The 13159-nt window shown below is 44.1% G+C and overlaps 1 protein-coding gene across 1 annotated transcript in view; it reads right to left on the bottom strand.

The window, feature by feature from the left end:
• Positions 1–1278, bottom strand: part of VSIG1 (V-set and immunoglobulin domain containing 1) — a 24231-nt gene extending 22953 nt beyond the window's left edge. The window contains exon 1 of the mRNA XM_058813967.1: positions 1154–1278. Within this exon, the coding sequence (XP_058669950.1) occupies positions 1154–1202 (49 nt within the window). The 5' untranslated portion in view covers positions 1203–1278. The remainder of the gene's footprint in view (positions 1–1153) is intronic.
• Positions 1279–13159: the final 11881 nt, after the last annotated feature.

Genomic DNA, 13159 nt, shown 5'->3' on the forward strand with positions numbered 1-13159 from the left:
TATGGCTTCCAACCCCAAATCCCATTTCCTACATACAGACCTTTTGGTTTAAATTTTAAAAAGTGCACAAATAAGAAATAACACAGTGAAAACAGCTTGTGTGAACAGGACCATAACTTGTTAAAAATGGCTGATCCATGTCTTTACTCATCAATATTATAGTGAAACTCTTTCCTTCCCACAAAGTCACAGTTAATTAGGAATCTCCCACTTTCACTGAAGTCCTTTGCAGTTTTTAACACTCATGAAATAAATCCAAGTTTGCTGATCTTTTCTGAACACAACAGGAACCCCCAGTCAGTAGTGCCCACCAATATGGGCACATTGCTAATCTTAAATCCACAACTTTCAAATTAGAGGACATTGCTTTGAAAAGTGTATATGGTACCAAGTCAGAACTGCTTTTCATATCTAAGGTAAAAATCTGTTGGGCTTATATGTGTGTGAAAGTTAGAACACTGAAACTCCAGGAGTAGCTACTTAAAATATTTCTATGGCACCCAAATCAGAGAATTCCATCTGGGAAAGAAGATGTGGAAACTAATTTATATTTTCTGTAGTGGATACAGGGGCTGTTTTTCTCCATGGAGCATTAAAATTACTGCTGCTGTATATATTAAACATAAAGCTTAGCACAATGAAATGCCCTTGAAATATGAGTAATACATAGTTTTTACTATACCATAAAATTCCTCAATTTCACAAAGTATTATGTCCTCATTTAATTAAAAGATTCTTTGCATGCTTAAAGTTAAGCATTCCCCCCTCAAAATTTTTGGTGGTTGAGGGACTGAGGCATCATTTTCCAGCCCTATTATCAAGGGGAGACAGAAGCCAAATATGGAAAAACCTGACCTTGAAACACATGAAAGACCTGAACTCTCCACACAAGAGCTCTTTGCCACTTCCTGACATCAGAGCAAGGCATTAATATACCAAAGCTAAAATTCTGTTCTTGAGCAAAAAGCTCTTGGCAGGCAGGGGTCATTTTGTGGATTTCCAGAGGATGGTCTGGCAGTATAGCCATGAATTTTATTCCACCCTGAAATCATTAATCTCTTAAGTTCTCCCGGTTTGCTAATCAGGCTCACCTGCTCTCTTACCCCCACAGGCTCCTTTGTTCCAGCACCATCTCAATGTTTGTTATTCTTACCTGCAAGGATGGCTAGAATTGGAAATATCTTCAGCACTGTTGCACACATCTTCTTGATGCTGGGAGAGAAAAGAGACCAGATGCTGCTTCTGGCTTCCACTGAGACTGAACTGGTTTAGTTTTTGAGGTTGGTTTTTTGTTTTCCTTATCAGCTGTGTCTCAACACATCAGTGAGCTGTTTCATTCTCCTTTATCACATGTGTGCCTTTCTCCAACTAGTGGTGTGACTGTTCACTTGAAACCATTTTGTGGGGTTTGAGCAACCAAGGGTTTTGTTAATAATAAACCTTTGAATCAGAGAAGCCCAAATGCTCCCACTTTTGCCAGGCCCTGCAGTATTTGCCTACTTAAGTACTTTCACTGAGTACAGTGAAAGGTATTTGCGGACCTATTTGGCAATCAACCTGATTACTAGTGTTGGGGTCAGGCCTAATATGAATAATCTTTATTTCCTGTTAATTCTGTCATTTCCTTTCTAAAATGGGCATGTGTAGATAATACATTTTCAATTCAAAGCATGTCTCTTATACATTTTGTTCAGCTTCCTGCAGGAGCCAGATTTGCTTTTTGTGCTCCATGGTGTTTGACTGAGGCTGACTCAGAGCCCTGAGCTGGTTCTGTACACAGCCATGGGCAGTGAGTGCCTGAGGACAGAGCAGAGGGCAGCATTGCCTTGTGCATGTGTGCCTGCACTGGGACCAGGGCAGGGAACATGGCCGGGGACTTTTCCTGTGCTTGTTGAAAACATGAGACTAATTCATGCCTCAGGATCCCATGGAAAGCCCTTTTGGAAGGTGGGGTTCAGCATCTGGCCATGTGAGGTTGGAGGGGAAAGGTAAAACCAGGCTCTCCCTCATCTCTCATGTGATATGGTGGCAGATTCTTCAGCAAAGAGCCAGGTTGCTGGTTGCATCAGTTACTGTTGGGATCGGGTTTATGGATTATTTTATTCTACCAGATATTTCTGTGCATGGCAGATGCCTGAATAATCTCTGGGCGGATGGCAGGGTTTGGTGATATTTTTATATCAGCCATCTCCAAAAGTTTTGGAGTTGTCTTCTCCTTGGTTCTGACTGTGAACACCTCACACAGAGTCCCACACAGTGGGCAGTGCCTGTCTTTAAACTATAATAGAGTGGGCAAGTCTTGCAACTGCTAAATGTCTTTTCCAAGAATCACAGGGGACCCAGAGTCCAAAAATGAATATGAACATTGAAAAACTGAAATTCAAACTCAGATTTCTTCCAAAAGTTGGAAAGCATTTAGATTCACCTTCACTGAGAAAGTGTGGAGGCATCACAGGCACTCATGGGAAGTTTCACTGGCTTTTCCCAAAGCCCAAATTGTGAGCTGCTGCTGATTTCCAGTTATTTAACCATGGATGAGTGCAATGATCTGAATATGAGATACAGACACATTCAGGGACTGCCTGTGGCAGCTCCATGGTACCCAGGAGTGTGACTGGGAGCTCACAGAGCCCTGATCCTTTGCATAAGACAGCAATTTTCAAGAAGATGCAAAAAACCACTGCCACCCTGCTGAGTAAGCCAGCACCTGCAGGAGCCTGTGTCTTTACCACAGTACCAGTGTGTCCTCTAATTCCCTCTCATCTATCAGCACCAAAGTCCTTTCCCCGCCATTTAAAGCTCCCTCAGCTAAAATGTATTTTTGCTTTGTTACATTCTCTTTTTGCCAATTTAAAAAATGACAGAACTACATTCCTGGAGGCCGAAATGCTCAGTTTGACCAGAGAACAGGAGCCAAGAACACAAATTCTGTATCAGCATGTGGCCCTTTAATTTTGGGATGAAGGGCTGAGATTACAAGTTACAGAATGGGTAGAGCTCATAGCAAAGATTACAACCATTACCCTGTTTTAGAGAATTCTGAACAGCAGGAGGAGTGTTTATGTTTGATTGTTACCCACCAGGGGCTCATTCCTCTCAAACCAGAGGTTCCCAGCACTAATCCTGCAGGCCCTCCAGGGTTACTCTCCTGTGAAGGTGATGGATGGCACCTGTCAGCTGCTGACTGTGCTCCTAACTCACTGCTCCTGGGGAACAGCACTGCCTGTTCTGGGGAACTGAACACAGAAAACAAAACCTGCTTTGGTCTGATGTTTTAAATTACAGTGGGAAAATAACCCCTCACTTAGAGTGCTCAGCTAAGAGCAGAGAGCAGCCCAGAGTGCAGCAGCACAGCAGTCCCTGTGCTCTGGGTGGAGAAAGGCTCCTATCTTGAGATAAAATGGAAGGGGCCACTACCAGGAGCTGTGTGTTACAGACTTTGTGAGTCAAGCCTGTGTACATTGAAATGTACTCAGAAATGTTCCCTTTTCAAGGAGTTCCCATATATTCACTCTCTAAATAGAAGTGTCAGTCATTAAAAAATGAAGCCCAGAGGCAAACCCCAAGCAAGGCAGCATCACCCAGACAAAGCACTGCCAGGATATTCAAGAGTTGCTTCTGTTGGCCTGAAACCTAATTAAAAAACTTCCTGTAGAATTCTATGTTTTGCTTGACAAAACTCAGCAGTGTTCCAGCTGCTCTGTCTTCCTGAAATAAGCTAAATCTGTAATTGTGTGGTGACACCAAACCCAGTCTAACCCAGGGATTTACAAAGCTCTCTAGTTCAGCATCACAGCTGATGGCTGAGGATGAAGAGAAGTGTGTAATTAAAGATTCCAACAAGTGCAGTGAAAGAGTTGCTTTAAGCCTCTAAATCCATCCTTAGTTGATTTTCAAATGCACAGTACAGTTTGCATGCTTATTGCACAGCCTTGTTTGTGGTTTAAAAAACATTTATAAGTTTTTGTGGAGTGTTTGCAGTCTAAAAGATAATTAATGAACTCACTGCTATTTTTAATCTTGTAGAGAGTGAAAGTCTGTAAGGTAACAAAAATATAAACTCTTCTTCTGAGGAGAGCCCCATGGCTTGTCACTTCAAAGTAACTTGGTCAGAAATATACCTAACTCTCTGTATTCAATCCCCAATCACTTATTATCAAATATAAAATTATCAGTTTCTTATCAAAAAGCACAATTATGTTTCCTTGTAAAGGGTCTAGAATGATCTTTTTTTTTAAATATTGTCCCTTTTCTCAGTAGGAAGAAGGTTTATTTTCCTTTTAGCCATTCAAAAGCCAGAGTTTCCTAGAGCAAAATCCTTGTCCAAGAAGCTTTCCTCTTTCTGGGGGGGGAAATAAAGGAAAACAAGCACCAAAGTGAGATGAAGCACTTGCCCAGTGCTCTGGTCCTGGCACAGAGGATGCTCCCAGTGCCTCTCCCTGCCTGTGCTCTGCTCCACACAGGTGGGCAGGGTGGGGAGCAGATCCAGCCTCTCTGACACACACAGGCCATGCAGGGAGTTTTCTTATCCTGCATTGCTTTGGGAAACTGATGCCTGCTGCAGTCAAAAGGATTTGTTTGTGTGCAACACCTTGCAATAGAGCTGTGACTCCTGTACCCACAGCAGCGTGTATTTAGTCACAAGTTCCATGGGAAATGGATGGGAATGTCAGCATCTGGGCACATTTGTGGATCTGACTCAGGCTGTTTGGGTTGACAGGAACACTCCTCTGATCTTCCCTTCCTTCTGACCTGAGGAGAAAACGAAAAGCAGAGGAACAGCTGCTCATGATGCTGCCCAGACCTCCCGGGGGTGCTGGGGGAGCATCCACATGCCCTGGGGTTGGGCTGCCTTGGGTTGTGCTCGGCCAGGATGATGGAAGTGCTGGAGGGAGTTTTGTTGCAGAAGCAGGGGAGGTTACACATGGGAAATTTAAACACCTTGTGTGCAGGGGAGCTGAGCGCCACGAGTGCCCTGATGGATGCAGGACAAAGAATGACTTTCTAACATAAAGTGCCACCATCAGACAATACATTTCTGCTCTGTGGCTCAAGTGTCAGAGCCAAAGCAAGCTCTCCCCTGTGTGGTAAATCACAGTAAAATGGTTCTGCCTTTGTACCATTGCTGTTCCCTTGGATTTTCATTGACTGCATAACCTTTTCCCTGCATATGATTAACTCTACTTATGTCTTTTTTTCTTTTGACCTTTCTCTTTTTCATGTAGTTTCACAATTGAAGCTAATCAAATAAAAAAACAAAACAAATCCCAAAAGGAAAACAACAAGCAAACAAACACAACAACAAAAAAGGAAAATAAGGAAAATTCACACTGAGGATATGAGGATTAAACTGCCTATCGACTTTATCAGAGGGAAAGGTCTTTTTTTCTAATCATTGTTTGCATTTTCATAGATTAACATTTTTTGAAACTATTAAGTGCTTTTGTTCTTTTGATTTGGAAGCATTTGTTGTCCTTGTCTAAAATGAAAAATGCTTTCAGCTCAAGAGTGCATGGAACTGCATCATTTATATGGGGGCTACTTGCCTTAACAGGTAATGATAATGTGATTTTAGGGTTACTCTGCCATATTAAGACCTGGCATAAAATTAATGCAATTGGGCTGAACTCTAGGCCTTCCACCTGCTCCTGCTGTCTCTGAGTTGGAGGGTTCAGGTGCATTGATGTTAAAAGGATGTGTTTGTGCTTTCAAACACAACAGTTCACGCTGTCTAATGACTACAAGGTGACCTCAGTCCTTATTTTAAAAAATAGCCTGTTTTTAAATTCTCACTGTTTCAAGGAAATTCTTGGACTCAGTGCTGACCTCAGCTGCTCCCTACTCCATGTATTGCTACAAATCTCTTTGCTTTTGGCATGCTCCACTTTAGGAGAGAGATTAAAGCAGCCTCTGTGTCTGAGCATTGCTTTGCCTGCCTGAGTCTGACCTGGCTGTGAATCCCTTCCATTTTAATTCACACAACTGGCCCCTGGAGGGAACTGAGAAGCTGTTTCTGTATCCAGGCTCTGCAACTCAGCTGCCCTCTGAAGGAGCCTGGATTTAGTGGGACTGTGTGGCCTTTTTCTCGGGGAGGCAGAATAATATTTGTACATGCCATTAGTTATTAATTAATGCTGTACGGCTGGTTTTGCCCCAGCTGCCCTTCTCCCAGCAGAAATGCTGTGGGGTCCCTGGTGGCAGCAGAGCCTGGCTGTGCCTGCTGGCAGCCAGCTTCCTTCCCAGGCTGCTCTGGCACTGGCCCCTGGTGTCTGATGGAGTTTTTTCCTTGGGAAGCTCTGGGCTCCCAGAAGCTGGGCAGTGCTTTGGAAATAGCATGTAAGGTGAACAAGGTAACATGGAGTGAACCAAGAGCAGCTGCTTCCTTGGTGCCTAGCTTCATGAGCCTTTTCCTTTTGATTCCCAGGAGTTTTCCAGGAGAAGGCTACTTGTTTACTTGGTTTTAATTCCCAGGAAGGATGATAAGACGCTTCCTTCTCTGCTTTGCTAATAATCTCATTAGACTTGTCTTATTATTTTCATTATACTGAGTATGGCAATACGACGATGTTACAAAGTTGTGGAGCAGAGGATCAGCAATCCTGAATACAAAACAGGGCAGGAGACCAGGAGATAAAATTAAACACTTGTTTTGTCCTGCCTCTGACTTGCTTGTGACAGGCAGCCCAAGTTATTCAGCAGCTGATGGGGGCTCAGATCCTGTAGCCTGCTTTGTTCCAGCTGCTGTTCAAACTCTTTGGAAGCAATTGTTATCCTTCAGTGATCAAGCGGGCACTGAGTTTGCAAAGTGTAGGGAAGGGATGGAAAATGAAACTCTCAGCAGCCTGTACATCGTGGGAGCAGCTGGGGAAGCAATAGCTCAGATGATTTCAGATGAAGTCATCTGAAAAACAGATGAATCCTAATGGTGTGTAGGGTGTAACCTTTGAAAAACAACCGTCTAATCCAGTTGTACACGGCAATTTGATTCAAACGAGCTACCGAAAGCCGCGGGGCAGCCCAGCCCGGCACAGTTACATCCCTGTCCCGCCTTGCCCCCGGGGCTGGCAGCTCCAAACCCGGCCCGGTGCCGGTGCCGGTGGGGGCACCCTGCACCCGGCGTGTCCCGCAGCCCGGCCCGTGTCCTGCACTGCCGCGGGTGCCCGTGTCCCCGTTCCCTGTCACGGCCCAGGTGTGTCCGTGTCACAGCCGGCTGTGCCCGTGTCCCTGCTCCGTGTCACTGCCTGCTGTGCCCGTGTCCCTGCTCCGTGTCACTGCCGGGTGTGCCCGTGTCACTGCTAGCTGTGCCCATGTCCATGCTCCATGTCCCTGTGCCCGCGTCCCTGTGCCCGTGTCCTGCTCCGTGTCACAGCCGCGGGTAGCCGTGTCTCTGCTCCGTGTCACGGCCAGGTGTGTCCGTGTCAGTGCCGGCTGTGCCCGTGTCTCTGTGCCCGTGTCACACCCGGCTGTGCCCGTGTCCCTGTGCCCGTGCCCCCGCTCCGTGTCCCTGTGCCCGTGTCCCTGTGCCCGTGTTCCCGCTCCGTGCCCGTGCCAGGCGGGCGGTGCTGCGGAGCCCCGGGCAGTCCCCTCGATCCCCCCGTGCTCGGGGCACCCCGAGCTGCTGCAGCCTCCCCTCGGCTCCTCCTCCCTCCTCGGACCCGCAGAGCATCCCCCTGGCTGCATCATCTCGGGCTGTAAACTCCCACTATCACAAGGGGAAAAGCTTGTACAGGCTTTCCCAAAGGGTGAAATGGTTTTGTAAAATTATCAGAAATGCAGTTGGGATCTTTCTTTGCTCTTTTGATTCCCAAGAACTGATTCTGTGCCAGAGATGACGTAAAACTCCTACTGGGTGGCCTTTTCTATAATGTTCAATAAGTGATGTGTATGAAATACTGAAAAGCTTCCAGTTCTATAAGCAGACAGCCCTCAGAGAGAAAGAACAGCTTAAAACCCAGTGCAGAGACTTATCCATTAGCACCACTGATGTGACTGGTGTTTAATTAGCATCAGCTTTTCTTTTTGCCCCTTTTCATTCTGCAGGTTAACATCACATATCCAGCTGGGACTGTTCTGGTTGGCATTGTCACGGTCACTGCCTGTGCACAGCTTGACAAAGCTGGCTCTGTTCACTGGGATTTGGGGAGCCAGGTCACACCCCAGATGACAACTGACCTGCAGCAGATAGATTAGAGTGGTTGTACCTTCTAGCAGTAATTACATGCAATTAGAGTGTCTTCCTGGGACAGGAAGCCCCTGACCTTCCAAAGGAGGGTTTGCAGCCTTGATTTGATCCCGTGGTGTCAGTGAGATTCCTGTGCACTGGAGCCATCCATGAGCACAGCTGTGGGAGCCGGGCTGAGCCTGGCCACAAGGATGGCACCACTGAGCACATTGCTGCAGAAAGTTGCTGGTTAGCTTCTGTGTTTAATCCTTCAAATAGGTCATAGATGGGAGACACTGACCTAAGGTGCACCAGGACTGTCAAATTTATCATGACCCATGCAATAATTAATGGTTTCCCTACCTTTCTACCTCTGGGCATGGTGGTGGTGAATAATGACATGAAAGGTCAGTTTCATTTGCTCTTTCATTAAGGAAATGCTGCTTGTATCCTGTGGATTGCAAGGAAAAAAATCTTAAAATAGTTCCAAGTATACACTTAAAGAGCAAAAATCAGAACGCAAATCAATGGCTTATATAATTTTTATTTTTAAAAAAAGTACAACCCTACTGAAGCACACAGTGACCTTGAATATATCACCATTAAAAAGGATTAAAAATTATTAGCAGCTTCTTGCAGTTTGAACTTTTAAGCCAAATAGGGCAATGCCTCTTCCTGATAATTCTACTTCAACATTGTATTAATAATAACATAGTTGACAGTTGCTAAGTTCTAGAAATAAGTTTCTTTGAACAACATAATCTCTTTAGCAGTTCAAGTGCCATTCATAGGATGCTTGCATTTTTTGCAAATGTTTCCTGCTTTAGGACATGAACTGAACAAATAGGTAATCAAATGGTGTGGGAGTTCAATACAAGGGCTGGCTCTTGACAATTAAAAAGGAGTTTTTTTGTTGTGATTGAGCACAAATCCATGTGACAGTTTTTAAATATCTTTTATGTGTTATCCCTCAAGTAGCAGCTTAATTTGTACTTCCAAAGAACATCAGCAAATCTTTCCTGTTTCCTTAGAAAATACTATTTTTGTGATCTTATTCCTGTAAGCCACACTCATCTTGTTCAGTAATCCCTCAGGTCAAATACAGCAAAAGCAATACTTCCTCTAAGTAAATACCAGCATAATGCAGTTAGGCATCTTTTTTCATGTTTTAATAACATAAAAGTCTGGCAGAGTCCTGGTTTATTCCAGGCATGTTAAGTTAACAGCCTATTTTGATAGCCTTTTTGCAATACAAAAGCTTTATGTACATTAATAGCTTAAAATCTCCTTGGACCATTTTAAGATGGGAATCTCAGGTGAGGGTTTCAGCCTTGCTTGGGTGGATGGGACCAGGGAGGAAAGGAAGGGGTCTAAGGGGTCAGGGAAAACATTCTGGTATTGCATAATGAGAAATCATCTTCAAACTAAGGTTCTCTTTTCCTTTTTAAGGAATTATTCTCAGAAAGGACAATTCTGCTTTGGCTGCTTGTTAAGGCACTAGATACCAAATGCATTTAGTCCTTCAAAATTACGCCTATGTAAGCAGTTTTGAAACCCATTTGAGAAGAGTTCTCACACTGATGTCTGGCAGCTCAGTTCCCTCAAGAAGGGTGCTTATTTATAGTACTTCAAAAATAACTGGGAAATGTGGACTTTTAGTTCAGAAAAGAAATTCCAAAGCTGACTATGTGCAGTGTTGATTGTGACAAGTAAACCTGAAATGCTTATGTGCTGACTCTTGTGCTGGAGCAGAGCATGGGTTCATACTGCTAAATACCATTTCTGTTTAGATTTGCTATTTTACATGACAGATGCATGAACAAATCCAGCCTCTGTTGGAAAGGCCTGGCTCTCCAGGATGCTGGTACCCTGCTGGTAGAAGCTTTCTCATCATGCAGTGCCACAGGCTGTGCAGTGCTGCTGGTGAAACAGCAGCTGAGGGGAAGGTTGTGCCACTGTAGGTAATTTTATCCTTCACTTTTATTCACTGGACTTTGCTCAGTAATCTAACTGCAGATATTCTTATTAAGCAGAGAAAAATCTACTCCTGTTTTTGTGTCTTGCAAGCAGCTTTGCCTCTGTGTTACCTTTCCTTGTGTGGTACTGTGCAGCAGTGTGGTCTTTACTTAGGGCATCCTGTCAGAACCAAAGAAAAATCCATTTCTTAAATGTGATTTGGACTGCAAGAGGGGCAGCAAACTCACTAATATTTCAAAGAAACCTCTCTATGAGAGAAGATTTATTGTTTGCTTGTTTTAAAGGAATACCAGGATGTGTTCCCAACAGCAGACATTATTATTTCCTCTTACAACACAGGGCAATTTTAAAGCCAGTTAGCAGCAAACTTGTGTCTCTCGGGGCTTCCTGCTGACAAGGAGGGAGCATGCAGGGCATCCAGAGGGCAGGGGTGGAACAGTGTGGGAAGGGATATCAGGCAGTGTCACTTAATCATCAACAGCATTTGGTATGAAAATGGCAAAGCTTTGCTAATTGTCTGGCTTTGATAAGTCACTTTCTGCTCCATGTTGTTTTCTGCTGTAAGCTGGATTACTGCATTTATTGGAAGCCAGAGAACGGATTTCTCAGGATGCTTTTTGCCATGTAACCATCTCTTCTCACTGCAGAGAGGAGCTTGGACCTTGCTCCATACCTGGTGCAGGCTCAAGCCCGTGGTGTTGCTTGAGCCATGGGTGGCTGTGTGCACTCTGCATCCCACTCTGTCACTGCTAGCTGGGATGAACATGGCCCTACAAAATCTGTTGGCTTTGCTGTAAGCAATTAGTAACATCTTTCCCATGACTTGGGCTATGTGATTTGTAAGTGTCTCAGAAAGCTCCCTGAAACATGAGCCAATTTCTCTTTTAAAACTCTTACATTAAAAGAAAAAAAAAAAAATCATCTTGCACTGCTGAGCAAGATGGTATCAAAAATATAGTTCTTGCTGCCAACCAATAGAGCTTTATACCTTACAGCAGAAAGGACACAGAGCCTCAGTTTTTGATAAGAACTGCCCAGCTTTTCATCAGTAAAAATTGAGGTGCACAGTGCCAAATAAAATAAGGCCAGCTTCTTAGCTGGTTTAAACTGGATGACCTCCATGCAGTGTCACTTGATCTGCACTGAATTTTACTTGCTGAATTTTCACTGTAACATGACTCACCATCTCTAACCAAGTAAGACATACAGCAGGATTGCAAAGGATGTCTCTAAAGAGATATGTTGCTGTTCTGCTCCTATCCTGTCCTACATGCCCAGTTATTGCAGATAGAAGTAGGACCCTGCTCATACGCACATTTATCAGTTTTTTTCCTCCTTTGGAGTCTGTATTTATGTTTAGGGCTTGCTGGTGGAGCATTTGTCCTACTGGAGTGGGGATTTTATCTGTTTCTTTATTCTGGCAAGCTGTAAACCAAAATTTTAACACCCAGTAAACAAAACTGAGAAGCAGTTTGTTCTCAGAAAAATATTTTTGTGATACAACAGTGGCAAGTAAAAATGGCATCTCCAAAGCACCATGTTCTTCCTTTGGTGCTTTTAGTAGTTTTAGCACTGCAGTCAGGTAGCTGGGGAGGAAATTTTGGGGTTGCAAAAATTTCAATGAAAACCACACTGAAATAGTTGTTGGTGATTTTGTCATGCTTCCACATTTAGTTCCTCTAGAGGAGGCCGAATTGAAGAAACACTGAGAGCATTAATCACACTGATATGTACTTTTCAGCTATCTTCTGGCAGCCTTTTGAAAGTCACAGCTAAAAATACTTAAAACACTCCAGGCTTACTGGGATTTGAGTTAAGAAAAAGGACAACATAGAAAGAAAATCCTTAGAACAATGTGTTGTGCTATGGCTGAACTTGCAGAGGTCCCAGCTTAGTTGAGATAACAAAAGGATTGTTCATCTGAACTTGAGGTGCACCTCATCTAAAGGGAGTCCCACATTGTACTCTGAAAAAACTGTGGGTTTTGAGGGGCTTATCACTGTGGTGGGAATAGGAATGGACAAACCTTTTGGTGGTGGGTTTACCTTGGCTGGATGCCAGGTGCTCACCAAGCTGCTCTATCACTGCCTTCCTCAGCAGGACAAGATGGGGTGCAGGAAAATAAGATGGAAAAAACCCATGGGTCAAGATGCAGGCAATTTAATAAAGCACAAGCAAAGGATGCACATGGAAGTAAAGGAAAACAAAACATTTATTCTCTACTTCCCATCAGCAGGCAATGTCCAGCCACTTTCCAGGAAGCAGTTATTCTGGAAGAGAAAGGTCATAATAATGAATGACTTAGGGGCAGGCAGCAATCAGCATCTCAGACTCAGAACACCTCTTGATGCTCTAAGCTTAATAGCCCAAGTCTTAGACTTGAATCAGCAGTTCATTTTAGGATATGAACTATGAAAGCCTAAATAGAAATGAGCAAGTAAATCCATTATTTTTCCCATCTCTGCCTACTATTCAAGTGTTTTACATGATTTCTGACAGTTGTTCTCCTGAAGATATTAAAAGACTGAAACGTGAGAAAAGCAAGGGAGGCACAGGCTGTGGTAAGAAAATGCATTTCTTCACTGATTTTACAGGCTGCTGTAAAGTCCCCATGTGACTGTATTTACTCACTCTCAAGTCACGTTTTTGTCTAGCATTGAGCAGGAATGGCCAGAAATAAACCCTAAACTAAGCTCTTGTTCCTGCCTCCAGTGGATGCAAAACCACTGACTGAATTTCAGCAGCCAGAAATTCAAACTCAGTGATATCAAAGTGTGACTGGTTTTGCCTCAGCTTTCTCTGCTGTAGAAGATGAAACCTGGGGGTGCTGCTGTGTCTGGGACAGGTGGGACAGCAGGGACAGCTGAGTGCTGCATCCTTTCAGGGATGCGCTGCTTTCCTCCCAACGGGGCTCTGGCACTTTGTAAACTGCCCCTGGGGAATGAGCGAGGCAGGCACATTCCCCCGGTCTGCTGTCACCCTTAGTCGGACTAAGAAGAAAAAGTTTTTCTTTTGTGTGTT

This window comes from Ammospiza caudacuta, chromosome 14 (assembly GCF_027887145.1).
Source record: "Ammospiza caudacuta isolate bAmmCau1 chromosome 14, bAmmCau1.pri, whole genome shotgun sequence".
Classification (NCBI taxonomy): Eukaryota; Metazoa; Chordata; class Aves; order Passeriformes; family Passerellidae; genus Ammospiza; species Ammospiza caudacuta.